Source organism: Gadus morhua, unplaced genomic scaffold (assembly GCF_902167405.1).
Source record: "Gadus morhua unplaced genomic scaffold, gadMor3.0, whole genome shotgun sequence".
NCBI classification, from domain to species: domain Eukaryota; kingdom Metazoa; phylum Chordata; class Actinopteri; order Gadiformes; family Gadidae; genus Gadus; species Gadus morhua.
Genome location: NW_021964146.1, coordinates 446,783 through 461,782, shown reverse-complemented (window position 1 = coordinate 461,782; position 15,000 = coordinate 446,783). Strand labels below are relative to the sequence as shown.

The window sequence follows — 15,000 nt, the reverse complement described above, 5'->3', positions numbered from 1 at the left end:
ACTCACCCAGACCACGGCCCTCTGCCCCCAGCGCCCTCCAGAACCACGCTCCTCTGACTCACCCAGACCACGGCCCTCTGCCCCCAGCGCCCTCCAGAACCACGCTCCTCTGACTCACCCAGACCACGGCCCTCTGCCCCCAGCGCCCTCCAGAACCACGCTCCTCTGACTCACCCAGACCACGGCCCTCTGCCCCCAGCGCCCTCCAGAACCACGCTCCTCTGACTCACCCAGACCACGGCCCTCTGCCCCCAGCGCCCTCCAGAACCACGCTCCTCTGACTCACCCAGACCACGGCCCTCTGCCCCCAGCGCCCTCCAGAACCACGCTCCTCTGACTCACCCAGACCACGGCCCGGCTCCACGGCCGCGGGGTTAGTGGAGTCCTGAAGGGGTTCCCCAGTGTCTCCTAGGACCTAGCACCCTGCTCCCTAGAGGAGTCTCGTAGCACCCTGCTCCCTAGAGGAGTCTCCTAGCACCCTGCTCCCTAGAGGAGTCTCCTAGCACCCTGCTCCCTAGAGGAGTTTCCTAGGACCCAGCACCCTGCTCCCTAGAGGAGTCTCCTAGGACCCTGCACCCTGCTCCCGAGAGGAGTCTCCTAGGACCCTGCTCTCTAGAGGAGTCTCCTAGGACCCAGCAGCCTGCTCCCTAGAGGAGTCTCCTAGGACCCAGCACCCTGTTCCCTAGAGGAGTCTCCTAGGACCCTGCTCCCTAGAGGAGTCTCCTAGCACCCAGCACCCTGTTCCCTAGAGGAGTCTCCTAGGACCCTGCTCCCTAGAGGAGTCTCCTAGGACCCAGCACCCTGTTCCCTAGAGGAGTCTCCTAGGACCCTGTTCCCTAGAGGAGTCTCCTAGGACCCTGTTCCCTAGAGGAGTCTCCTAGCACCCTGTTCCCTAGAGGAGTCTCCTAGGACCCTGCTCCCTAGAGGAGTCTCCTAGGACCCAGCACCCTGTTCCCTAGAGGAGTCTCCTAGGACCCTGTTCCCTAGAGGAGTCTCCTAGCACCCTGTTCCCTAGGGGAGTCTCCTAGGACCCTGATCCCTAGAGGAGTCTCCTAGGACCCTGTTCCCTAGAGGAGTCTCCTAGCACCCTGCTCCCTAGGGGAGTCTCCTAGGACCCTGCTCCCTAGAGGAGTCTCCTAGCACCCAGCAGCCTTCCCTGTAACCAGTGGTTATCTCATTACATTATATTCATATAACATAGTTTAGACTGCATTGTTCTTTGATAACAGAGTGAGGTGTCTCACCAGCACGTCCCTCCTTCCATTAACTCAGAAGGAACCAGAATGATTTGAGGAGGGAGGGTCGACGGGGAAAGTGCAGGGGGCGGGGCCTGAGGCACAGCCGGACCTGTCCGTCAAGGACAGAAGGTCTGCGATTGGAGCTTCTGCAGCGGGTCACGCCAAGGCGGTCCCCACAGTGAGACACCTCACTCTGTTACCAGAGAACCAGGGGTCACGCAAAGGGGACCCCACAGTGAGACACCTCACTCTGTTACCAGAGAACCAGGGGTCACGCCAAGGGGACCCCACAGTGAGACACCTCACTCTGTTACCAGAGAACCAGGGGTCACGCCAAGGGGACCCCCTCAGTGAGACACCTCACTCTGTTACCAGAGAACCAGGGGTCACGCCAAGGCGGTCCCCACAGTGAGACACCTCACTCTGTTACCAGAGAACCAGGGGTCACGCCAAGGGGACCCCACGGTGAGACACCTCACTCTGTTATCAGAGAACCAGGGGTCACGCCAAGGCGGTCCCCACAGTGAGACACCTCACTCTGTTACCAGAGAACCAGGGTTCACGTAAAGGAACCCAAAGGTAACACCGTCTGAAGGCTTTCCTATAGGTTCACTGAAGGAAAGCCTATGGTGACCCCTATAGGAGAGCTATGGAAGGACCTCAACCTCCCCATAAACAGCCTCATCCCCCTGGACTCACTCTGTCCACGATAATTACAGTGTTTCACACTTTAATTATCTTTAATTTATCTGTTTATGGAATATGCTGTAATTTTTCATAATATCACACATTTGACTTTTTATGGCATAATAACTGACATGTATATATACATTTTGTGTTCAATCTTTTCTACTTATATTATAAACCTGACCTTTTTAGAGAGAGAGAGAGAGAGAGAGAGAGAGAGAGAGAGAGAGAGAGAGAGAGAGAGAGAGAGAGAGAGAGAGAGAGAGAGAGAGAGAGAGAGAGAGAGAGAGAGAGAGAGAGAGAGACTCATTCACCGCGTCTCTCCCCTCTGATCGTGAATACGAGTTTCTAGTTGTTACGTTAATCTCACCCCACCCTGGAACGCTTATTTTGTTGCGTCTACAGACTAGACCCCTCGGTCATCCGTCGACGGACGGAGGTAGTGTGAATGCGCCCTGGCCTGAATACGCGCGGACCATGGACCTCTAAAGACCGTTTGGAATGCGCCCGGACCGTTTTGAGTACACCATCCGGGTCCTTTCAGTGCACTGCTTTCCCCCCGATCGTAATTGGAACGCCCTAATCAAACTAAGTATAGTAAGTATGGGAAGTATGGATATCGGAATACGTTTAACAGTCTTATTGGTAAACTGACATTTGTTTTCTGTAAAGGACGTATGAAGCGATGCATCAGTGACTGAGTGTCTCTACCTGCTGTTTGAACCATCAAGTGTCTCTTTGTATTTGAGCTTCTAGACAGCGCAGCTATCTGTCTGTCGTTCATATTTTATTAAAGAGATGATTCTTCATCTCTGAGGGAAGTCATGGAGCAGCAGCCTTTAAGAGGTTAGTCTGACAGGACTGTAAACTGGGAGGGGAACGGGACCAACTGTTCACAACAGCGTACTTTAACTCTGATTTAGTCGGACGGTTTTTATTTCACACTTTATTGCAGCAGGAAGAAGACTAAGGTACGGTCGTCAACACTGACCTGTGATATAATAATCATATGTGAAGATTGAACTTGTCTATCATCATATATCAGCAGGTTGATCTATCTAAGGTCACAGTCATTAGTTCGCAGTGTCGCAGCACGCAGTCTCCTTCACCCTCACCGTAGTGTTTGTTGCCCGCCCCCAAATCATTTCCGTGTTCTTGTTGCATCTGTCAGAGCGAATGATGGTAAAACCATCCAGGTGAAAGTTTGTATCCTCAGTGACATCCTCAGTGCAGTCAACGTCCGAAGAAACAAAACGTGAAAGAAGGGTTAAAACTTCACGGTAAAACACAAACACGCAAACGCGTGTTTGTGTCGTGTCAGGAGTCGCTCCCAATACTGGTATATCCAACCCGGTCTCACGAAACCGGTCTCACGAAAAGTCGTGACACTGTCACGTTATTTAATCTATTGAAACGTGATCAGGATCACGTATTTTAAAACTTTTCGTGTTTTAAAGCACAAATTTCAAACCCATGTATTTCAATTGGAAGTATTTGTCGTATCACCAGCACGACTTCCAAACTAAGGTTCTGTGCGGGAGCGTTCTCCCTAATGTCCCTTAAGGAGCTCCGTACAGAACATTTATTGTTAAAAATTGTGATGATAACGAACAATATGACAGCTTTTGGCCACCCATTTCTACTTTCACCTTTGATTCTGAGAAATTGTGACAATTCACGGATATATTAAATGCAGGTGCGCTGTATGTCTTAATGTTTATTTTATCTAGCCATCTACTGTCTTGTTTTTGGTTATGTGAATGAAAGTCCGCGTCGACGCCTCGCAAGTCCAGTGTCGCGAGCGGACGTTGCCATGACATCTAGAAATCATATCGTATTTAATGGGTTGTCACTAATATTGATGTGTTGGGCTTGATTATAACACTTGAATATTGTTTGCACCACGGCCTGGGGGGAATACTCGTATTCTGATACCTGCTGAGTAGTTCCAGTCAGCGTTTAGATTCTCTGCCCGAACCCGAGCCCGACCAGACCCGACCCGCGGGCCGGGTCTGGCCGATATTTCCCACCACTATCCTCGGGCCGGGCCTTTGATCGAGCTTTTTTATTTTTATTTTATCATTGGTTTATTGGCCTAATCTGAGGAGTAATCTATGCCATAAACAGGAACGTTATAGGCCTTTATTACACGGGTCTTCTCAATGCCGTGGCCCGTGGAACACTCCGTTCACTTGCATGGGTAGTAGTCCGGTGACTCGTCAACCCCAGCGTCTTCCGTTGCTAAGCGACGTCACCGTCTTTGCGGACATGCTGGAAACGAATAAATTGTAAAAAAAAAAAAAAAAAGACACAGCATGTGAAGTTATTTTTTCGTTTTGCCAAGTTCCAGTCAAATTGTCTTTTCAGCCTTCCAAACGAGAGCTGGTAAATAGTGAAAAATGCATTAAACTGTAATCAGAAAACGTGGATATATGCTATTGACCCTAGTGTAGCCTATCTGTGGTATTAAGGATGGGACGAATTTCGAATTATAAATATGTTGAGCGGACTAGAATGCCTCCCGTAGGCCTATATATTATTATTATTATTATGCACGTCTTGAGCCATCAGTCGGAACGTGTCTGTGCCGCTTCCAGTGGGCATTTCAGTAGGGACCACAGCCGGTTCGCTGCAGTGCCGCTTCCGATTGGAAATTGGCCTTACGTACTTACCCATGAGCGTTCTCTGCCGTTGCCATGGTGAAGACGCAAGCTTTCTGGTTGCGTAAGCACTGTCGTCAGTTTTCGCGGGAATTTCGCTCATTCCCTCGCAAACTCCTACTAAGATAAGTTGATTGTCTATACGTCTGCTATATGTTTCGTTTAATATGATAAATTACCTGCATAGTTTAAATATTAGGGCGAAGATTAAATCCCCACCAGTGATTCACCATTGTTTAGCATCAATTATAAAGGGAAACTCCTGAAATTAACATAACCTTGCTAGCGAACGGATAATGTTCAATATAAACTAACACAATGCAGCATTAATAATATAATAATGTGTGAGTCATTTAATTGTGTGAGTTCATCTAGACGTTTTCATTTCCTCTGTCACTGTGGATCACTTTTAAAGTGAACTGTTTTGGATTTTACTTTAAGTTAAAGCTATACTGTACGATGTGAGAGAGCAAGCATGATTTGAAATTAGCTTCTCTTCGGAGTTCCGTTTAACTCCTCCCCCACCCTTCACGACTGCCCCAACCCCTCGACACAGAGCCGTGCACGAGCGCTAATGCTGCTTACGGCTTACTTCAACGGCAACCATTGCGTCACTTTTCAGGCCATTCAACTCCCTCAGCTGTCGCCATCGCTGAAAAGCGAATCCAATATTTATTCTCGTTTTTCCTCGAGCATTCTCTTACTTTTTTTTTGTTGCTGCCTTTTCATTTTCTGTCTTTCTTTTTCTTGCCTTTTTAAAAGGATGAACCGGGGCAAGTAACGGTGGCAGTGGTAACTTCTGTTGTTTCTCTTCCATTGTGTAAATGTTGTAGGCTCACTAGGTCTAGTCCACTGTCATGAACTACTATGACAACAACGCTTTCTTTGCCCTCCGTGAACGCGCTCAGGCCGGTTCAGGCTCGTACACAGAGGGGAGAGAACGCGCAGGCTTGTGATTGGTTCTTTATATTCGGGTACAATGTCTCCGATTGGTAAGCATTTTAACAGGTTTATAGCAGATACAGGATTCGGTTTTTTTTCGCTTCTTTTTCATTGCCCATAAGTTATTTATTGCCGTCAGGATGTAAAAACCAATTTCAACAACATATTAAAAAGTGCATATCACTGAAAATCGTACAATATGCCTTTAAGTTGTGTAAAGTTGTGTAGAAAACAAGCAAGGTGCTGTCTTTGAACAATTTATTATGCTCTCATGGTGCTTTCCCGGTCTTGTACCGGCAAAAGTCCGCAATAGAGATAAAGAAAAACCCGCTAAAACATGGTTTCTCAACGGGGGGCGTTCGAACCATATTAACTAGATGCCTTATTACAGTGGCGTCTAGAACGTCACCATAGGCGGTGTCATGCCAAATGTACTTTTTTTTATTACTTTTTAAATAGCCATAACTTGCTAAATTTTCAACCGATTTACAAACGGTTTGGTTTATTACAAACGTTATTAACGTGGTTATGATATTTAAACGTAAATCATTGTAGAATTCCTTACAGTTAAAATTAGGTTACCGTTTCGAAACGTAACTATCATTAAAACCGTGATAACTGTGTGATATGACACTTTCACAGTAAATTTGTCCAGAATCAACCACAGTTAATAACACCCTCCCAGGCATAGGTGTAGTGTTAATGTTAATGCAGTTAGTTAATTTTAATGCATATCTGATATGGTTTTCTTATCATTAGGTAATGGCTACATTAACATTGTATTTTTATGCACATTGCTGCTAACTTTGTTTGTGACTGATTGATGGTTGACAGTTTTTTCTTTTCTCCCTGCAGCTCCTTTATAGTCAACCCCCACCACACGTTATCGTCGTCATTTTGAATACCCAAAGGCACTTTTAAGAGCCACGTCCATCTGTCTGCCTTTCTGTCTGGCTGTCTGTCTATCTATCTGCCTGTTTGGCTGTCTAACTGTCTGTCTGCCTATCTGTCTGTCTGTCTGTCTGTCTGTCTGTCTGTCTGTCTGTCTGCCTGCCTGCCTGCCTGCCTGCCTGCCTGCCTGCCTGCCTGCCTGCCTGTCTGTCTGTCTGTCTGTCTGTCTGTCTGGGTCAGTCTGTTTGTGTTGCAATGGCCATGAGACATACCATTGACCGCCAGCATCCCAGCTACAAAGAGGGGAAACGTAAATTGCTTGAAAGTAAACAAGACCACCTTATAGCTGAAGCTGAGGTTAGTGTTTTTATATCAAATGAATCGTTTTTCATTTGTCACCTGTCTCAGTTTCTGTACCTTTAATTATTGAATTTTCCCTTCAACACGCAGAGAGCCGTTGAGGAGAGGAAACGTGCGCGTTCTGGTGGAGGACCTCCATGTGGCTCCACTAGTGACGGTGCAAGACGAGGCAAGCCGAGGGGGAGGCGTGGAGGGCGACGCGGAGGGCGACGCAAAGCCTCAGCCACAGGTTCTTATCTGAATTATTTGACATTTATTGGAATTTAATGCGTAAATACTAGATGAGTTTGTAGCATGAAAGAATATTTATGAATGTTAATCATTCTTTAATGTACTCTTTTACAGTCACGTTCCCCCCAGCTGAGTGCTCCCCGTCATCCCATGAGGACGTTCCGCTTACTGTACCTTCAGCGCAACTGAATCCTCAAGAGGCATTTGGTAAATCCCACTGATGAATTGAAGTTTAAATCTAAAAATGTAAAAGTATCACTGAGAAAAAAGCCCTTTGTATTCTTGGTCCATGTACTTTTACTGTAAGTTATGTACTTCAACTGTGAATCCATTGTAGCCAAAGTTTCTATTTTCTTTACAGAAAAGTTTGTGGAGAGGCTTTCATCTCTAAATGCCTCTGGTCCTTCTGCCAAGCCTCAAAGAAGCTCTGCATCTTCATGGACTTTTCGGCAGCAGAAAGCCTCAGAGCGCTGGACAGAAGCACGACCAAACCACCTACAAGGCCTCATTGAAAAGGAGGCTGTTGGTCATCCCTTGTGTTGCCTCTGCCCCAAGCCGGCTGTTATTAGGTTGGATCACATTAATCTTAAACTTTATTTACCCAGGGTAGTAGCTGAGCATTACAGCAATTCTCAGTGCCCTGCTATATAGGCTAACATGCATGTCTTTTGGGGTGGGAGAGAAATTTGATACACAGAGGAAACCTACATGAATGTGAAAAGTACATCTAGGACCTTTGTATCAAACCGATTATCTAACTTAATTTAGAATACTGTAGCTTACTGTAACTTGAGTGTATTGTAGTTTATGAGTTATTCACATGAATAGTTGATTATATTATTAATTTTTTTCATCCCTAGGTGCAGAGAGTGTCTCCCTGAAGAGTGGTTCTGTGGGGACTGCGATGTACTGCATCACAAAAAACAGCCACTCCACAACAGGGAATGTCTGATACGTGGGTTCTTTGAACCCATTCCTCCAACCACACGCGTCATGAAAGGGGAGGATGGATATTTCACTCAGGAGCAAGGTATATACTCAACAAAGCTTTTATTTTGCTGTTCACATGTGTCTGCAGCTTTTAAAAGATAATATGAATGAATGGTCTTCTTTATTTATGCCAGCTTGCATCTTGCCAACTGTGAGTGTGTCAAACTGCGTCTGCGATGGCACAACCTTCACTGTGTTACCAGGCAAACCAGTGATTTTAATTAACATCAATGGTAAAAACAATTCACTATTTAAATTTATATTTGAAGATGATTTCCAGAAATAAAATCACACATCAAGATATTGGGGGTCTTTCAAAATGTGTTTTAAGCATGTTTTTTTTCTTTCTTGCTCTAAGGACGTTATGACTTGCATCAGCCACTGTATGTATGTCAGACGTGCCAGCAGCAGAGGACCCCTGACATGAAGCACTTCCTTCAGAGTGGATATTGGCCAGCCTCTCTCAATACTTCCACGTTGTACACGTTGGACCTCTTGAGCTCCTTTCAGGAACTGAAAGTAATCTCTCCGGGATTCTCCAGACAGGCCTTCGCAAAGCTCCTGGAGCATCGCACCAAGTGTGGAGGACGAGTTAGTATTATTGTTCTTGGACATATTACAACATTTCTGTGCATAAGCAGACAACATCCCAAATATTTTTTTATTCTATGTATCTTCCAGTCTGGACATATCAAAGGTGACACCCTGCAGCGCAGCTTCTTGGAGTTTTCATATGCTTCGTTTGAGAAGGACCAACTCTGCTGTGGTGCTGTTTTCACCTGCACAGCCTGCACACCAGAAATGTTGGCTGTTTCAGTTGATGGAAACAGAAAGTTATATCGCTTTCGCCGAAATGGAAGGTGCTCTTTGTTCCAGTGTTATTATTGATTGATTGATTGATTGATTTAGTTACATATTTAATACATTTAATTTCTATTTGTCTTCCACAGTTCTGGTGACCATGCCTTTTTTGAAGGTTTATTTGTGGCTGAAGACTTTGCAGTGTCTGGATTTGTGGACATGATCCAGAAAGCTGTGAAAAAGGCAAGTTTGAATCGTAATTTGACAAAATACTTCTGTTGCTAAAATAAACATATCTATCCAACATAGATTTCCTCCCCAACTGCAACTTCTGCCTGCCAACTAAAAAATCAAATTTAGTGAATACATGGCATATATAGTTTTTTATGATACCATTGATTTTATTTGATTTATTTTTGTTTACGTGTCATAGACACAGGGAAGAGGCACGTGTGGGGACTCCCAATGGACAGCAGCACGGGAGACATCAAGAAGGGCATCCAAATTGGATGAAGAGGGCATGGAGGTTGCTGTGTGTCGCCATGGTTTCCTTCTTAAAGCCCTTAATATGTACAGGGGAGAAATATTTGCCTACCCCATGTACCTTCAAAAGGAGCTGATGCCAGCCAAGGCACAATTCTTTGCCATGGATGTGGCTTGCAAACACTGGCCATACCTGGAGAAAGTTGCCAGTGTCCTTCCTGCTCTCCAGGAGCTGACCACCATGAAACCTTTCCTCAGCGTCATGCATGCTCGAACTCATGCTACCAAGTGTGAGGTATGTTTATTATTTTTTATTATGGTATGTAAATTGTAATGTTTATAATATTAAATTGAAGTTAATGGGTAGACTATATTATGTATATGTTTTGTGTTACCATTCCACTCAACCTTTACTAACAGATTAAATGGAGTGGTAGGAACCAGGAAGGAGCAGGGACAACCGCCGGTGAAGAGGTGGAACAAGTTAACAGCTACCTCTCTCGTTGTGCCCTTACGACAAAATATATGTCGAAAGCAGGTGAACAGAGTGTTTTCCATATTGTTGCATACTTCTTTTCAAAGACTGCATGCCATCAACTCATACTTTGCCTTCAATAGCCCGGTTGGACATGCTCACATTGCATGCAATGTTGTGGAACCAGAAGAAAGGGGATTCCTTACACCAGGCACTTTCCACAAGATATGTGAAGGTAGGTCTAATGGTTTAATTTTGTCCTTTGTTTTTATCATTTGAGCTGTTAATCCTACAGACTTTATCCTGATTACACTGTTTATCAGACTTGTCAGAGGCTCCTGGATGAGACTGCAATGCTAGCAGAGCTAAAAACCCAGCTACATCTCTCAGATGAAATGGTGTCACAGTGGATCTCAGATGTGATGGAATGGGCAGCTGGTGGTAAGCATGACCAGATAACAGAAAATAACACAATACTTTTCCACTACTATTTGAATCTTCAGGTTTGATATTAAAGATCAGCCAACAATAGTTGGCTGATCATTCAGGGCAGTTAAAGTGATCTCTAGGGATTACAAGAGGTGGTGACATCACCTGCCACCAAGACCAGCAAACTGTGTGACATGTTGGGTTTTTTGTATATTCCAGTTTCTCTTCTGGAAGTATACATACCAAGTTGTACAATCAAGTTGGGTTAAGAGGGGTTTATGTGTAACATGAATTCAAACATCGAAACTGTTATGTGTTGTTTTATTTTGAATTGTACTATTATTTCTACAGAGACACGAGATGCATCTGACAACCTGCAAGGCACCACACACACAGGGCTTCAGCGGTCCATTGAGGGGCTCTACCTCAGTGTGAGGCAGCGGAAGCTAAATCTGTACCGTCAGAATGGTATTACTACTGTATAATATACACAAAAACAAATACATGGAATTAGTACACAATGTAGAAGCAATTACGCCAATTACAGCTCAATCATTACATTCTCTTCTGTTTGATTGTAACTGATTATTATCTAGATTGTCATTATTACATTCATCCGTCACTCACTGCAGCTTCACTTTCACTTTTTGAGTGCAATGTATTTTTTGCTTGACAAACAGTTCTGTCAAGAGCCTTCACCCATCTACTTCATGTCATTCTAGACAGCAACAAGCTTCGCCACCGGCTTCGGAGGAAGCTGGCAGAAGAGAAAAAGCTCCTTTTTCAGGAGATACAAAAGCACAACAAGCTTGACTCTGCAGCCAACATCGATGCAGCTGTGGTGGAGCACTCCCTGAGTGGAGAGAGCACTGTGTCCCCAATATGGCCTTGGGAGGTTCATGACAGCGGTATGTCAGTTTTAGAAGATTTTTGTTAAGCTGTATACGGCATACTGCAATAAGTGTGCAAAAAATATTGAGTTGTTTAATATTCATGTCGTTTCTATTTGTATTTTAAGTTTTCTACTTTTTGTATAAAATTGATAAAAGAGTACAATTGTGGTCGATACATTTATGTTTATATGCAACATTGAGTATTGTATTCATAAAACTGTAATTGACTTTTTAGCAAACATTGGAACCAAGAAACGGCTTCATGACCAAGTCATGACAACAAAGCGACTGCAGGAGGAAAAAAACATTCTGGTGATGGAGATGGCACGACACTGCACATGGTTGCAGAACCTGGCATTGGTTCTCAAAAACAAGGTGGCTGAGTCGGGTAAGTTGACGCAAAACATAGCTGTCCATGACCAACTCACTTTCAATCACAAACCTAATAGAGTACAACAATCATTGTTTGCAGTGATGGTCATTTAATTGTACATAGTAAAATGGTGATATACGTTGTTTGCTATGGTAACAAGTCAGTGGGGTTGTAAAGTGTGTCACTTTTGCCAAATGTGGAGATATTTAGCACTGTGGCTATAGCCTGAAATCAGAAGTCAACCAAATAATTGTGAACATTGGAATATGTGGCTAATGTGTCACACAGGGTTAGCATAAAAGTAAGCTTGTGCTTACTATTATCTCAATCTGAAGCCTGCTTGGTATCATGGCAACTATTCACATATGGTATTTAGATTTGGACAGGAGAGAGCTTTCTACTCTATTGAAGTTACAGTATGTGGACTCATGAAGCAATTTTACTATGTAGAAGGTCTGTAATGTAATCTCATGTATATTTTGAGGTGGAGAGTCTGGAGACAAAGGAGCTGAAGGACTTTGCAGTCTCTTGAGGAGAAGAAACACAGAGGTGTCAGAGGGGTTGCAAGTGGTCCTGCAAAAATACAAGACTGCTTTAGGTCCTGAGGCCTCTGTCATTCAAAATATTGAAGAGGAAGACCAAAGTGTCCACAGCAGTCCAGACACCAGTGAGGATGAAGAGGAAAGCATAATTTAGGTGACGTTCACATAACTACACAGATTAGTGTTACTCTTTAAAGATTATTTATGTATTTATTTATGCTTTTTCATTCTAAAACAGCTCAACTTTAGCTTTTGATCTTACCTCTTGTTTTTTCCCCCAGATTGAAGCTGCACTGAGGATGGACTAAGGAAATGGACTTGCCTAGAAAGCACTAATGTGATAAAACATGCATTCGGGCGTCTTATATTATTTCACACGCATAGATATTAACTTGGCACTATGGGGGAGGGAACCAAGGAAGGCAGGCTTTCCTATGATTGGCCGTTCTGAAGCGGGATATTCGATTGACAGCCCTCCTCAGCCCGAATTCAGCCAAGGGTTTCTTACTTGAAGGGACCTTCGCCCAGACGTGATTGTCTTCTGAGTTTCAGCCATTGACTACAATACAGAATGAATGAGAGGAGGGCTGAGGAAGACTCTCAATCAAATATCGTGCTTCAGAAACAGCCAATCACAGGAAAGCACGCCCTGCCTTGATTCCCTCCCACATAGTGCCAAAATTAAATTTGAGCGAGAGAGCATAACATCATTCGCGAGAGGCTGTTTTGTATGACCAAAGTTATTCCCCCCTCTCGCTTGCAACGAGGTAATGCTCTCGAGGATCTTTTTTCCTGGCTCGGGGAGCTGCGCTCTGAGTGCGGACGTGCACACAGATAATTTGGGCGCTCGCAGTTAACATCTACGTGTATGAAATAATATAATACGCCCGAATGCATGTTTTATCCCATTAGTGCTTTATGGCACTAATGTGTCGCCATACTCAACCGCTTATCCTGGCAACTTCACACCTGACACTGCACCCTTGGGTCTTCTGCAATACACCCACCAAGTGTAAAATAAATCAGATGAACACTACTAACTGCTTCCTGTCAACTGACAGCAGTCAGCTGACCGTCATTACATCGCTGTAGCACCTGAACATTCATTGGTGCCATACTTGACAGCTCTCCACACAGTTACATAGCATTGTGGTGAATGTTCAGACCACTGTTTCATCTCTCCCCTTCCAGCGTCACAGATTATCAATCTTGGTGATGGAGGCACTAGCATTTTGGTGTGTTATTTAGTTAATGTGTGTAAAAGATGACTTCCTCAAATGTCTTGTTTTGTTCGGAATTCAAAGATATTCAGTTGACAGAATATATAGAAGTATAAAGAAACCAGAAAATATTACATTTGAGAATCTGGAATCTGATCATTTTGAATTTTTTTATTTTTCAAAAAATGAAAAAGTGATTAATCTTTCATCCAAACAGTTGGTTATTAATTAAAATCAAATAGTTGCATGTCATGTAAAATGTAAATCAAGGAGAACGACCATTTTGATTGATAGGGTGGCGTGACTAAGTATGTATACATATAATATGTATGTAATATGCATTAGACTGTATGTAACAAAGAGACAGTTGTATAGTTAATATAGGTACGTACAGTATAACTGGATTACATGTTCTGTTGTCAGTGCTTATGTAAAGCTAACCCTACAGTCCATTTTTAAGAAATACAGCCCAAATTGTTTGTGTGTTGGACAGATCCATTTGGTGCATTTTCTCCAGTATTGTTGCAAAAGATGAATACATTATTGCCAAAAATGACCATTTTTTGTTTTACTTTTCCATCATGTTTAGAAACATCATGTGACAGTTTTGTGTTTTATAAAAAAAGATGGCCTATCAAGAGAAAATATGGGAAACAAACATAAACAATGCATAATTAATTATATTTTGAATTGAGTTAAATTTAACATCACATACATTATTATTTATGTGGATTACATCAATTAACTGATCTCCTTGTGATATATTTCACCCAAATCATCTATATGCAGTATAATGTAGCCTATGTTTTACTTGTAGATTTTTGATTCAGTAAAGATTCATTTTCCTAAACTTATTTACAACCCTCCTCTTGGTGTAAGAACTACAAGTATCCCTTCTAACTTGTATGGTTCCTAAAATTTCAAAGGAACGATTGTAATGGGCATTGTATTTTTAAATACATTGTATTCCCCATGATTAGAAGTTTGCAGTATTAAACTGGATGATAACATTGTAATTAATAACATTACAATGTTACATATAAATGTAGTATTGTTCAGTACTATATTGGGTATATATTATGTTCTATGATACTTAAATACTAAACCTAAATTGTCATGTTAATATCAAATTGAAGTTGGGGTTGACTGACGTCTTGAAAACCTTGGGGGGTGTTCACTAGCCAGTAAGGCTATTTCTAGTTATCTGCGACTGCTGTCGATTATTAATCCATCCTACTGCAGGTATACTGAACTAAATGGTTTTGTTTGGAAGCCACACCATATTAAAACCAATTATAAATCACATTTACACTTTATAGCAGGAAAATAGATCGAAGGATGAGGTCTGAAAGATGTGTTTTGAAACGTTGCTTAATACGTTACGCCATTGAACACACACCTTTCTGTTGGCGAGATAGAGCAGCAGGAAAAACATAAAAAAAAGCACTCATAAATGTATATATATTACCTTTTTCATAAAATATATCTACTCACGATATAAACATATACGTTATGGTCATACTTTAAGAACTGTTACTGTTAAGAATTGGAGTGGATATATGATTTCGGAACCCTAATGTCAACCTATTAACCCTAAACCGGAAGGAGGATACCAGAACTACAATTTGTCCCGAGTTATAGTGTGCTGTGTCATAGCTATTGTAGTTCCAATTAATTATCTCTAATATGTAAAACTGGGATCACGAACGTTGCAAGCTCATTATATGTTTTTAAGGGTGGGAAGCACGCCTGTTTGGTCTGATTTTAACTTTCTTATTGGTAAGA

At 43.0% G+C, this 15,000-nt stretch overlaps 1 protein-coding gene across 6 annotated transcripts; it reads left to right on the top strand.

Annotated features, from left to right (window-relative positions):
• Positions 1–2,201: 2,201 nt before the first annotated feature.
• Positions 2,202–14,069, top strand: LOC115539225 (uncharacterized). 6 transcript variants are annotated; one of them, XM_030350333.1, is made up of 19 exons: positions 2,208–2,522; positions 6,659–6,775; positions 6,869–7,007; positions 7,124–7,216; positions 7,371–7,578; positions 7,870–8,039; positions 8,134–8,232; positions 8,358–8,590; positions 8,681–8,859; positions 8,950–9,043; positions 9,234–9,578; positions 9,704–9,821; positions 9,902–9,993; positions 10,082–10,199; positions 10,539–10,655; positions 10,910–11,095; positions 11,316–11,468; positions 11,938–12,149; positions 12,277–14,069. In XM_030350333.1, the coding sequence occupies exons 1-18, from the start codon at positions 2,427–2,429 to the stop codon at positions 12,147–12,149; spliced, it is 2,769 nt and encodes a 922-aa protein (XP_030206193.1). In that variant the 5' UTR covers positions 2,208–2,426; the 3' UTR covers positions 12,277–14,069. The 6 variants fall into 6 exon arrangements, with proteins under 6 accessions (XP_030206197.1, XP_030206198.1, XP_030206195.1 ...); XM_030350335.1 differs by lacking the exon at positions 8,134–8,232 and having other exon boundaries at positions 2,205–2,522; XM_030350336.1 differs by lacking the exon at positions 2,208–2,522 and having other exon boundaries at positions 6,593–6,775.
• The last annotated feature ends 931 nt before the right edge of the window (positions 14,070–15,000 follow it).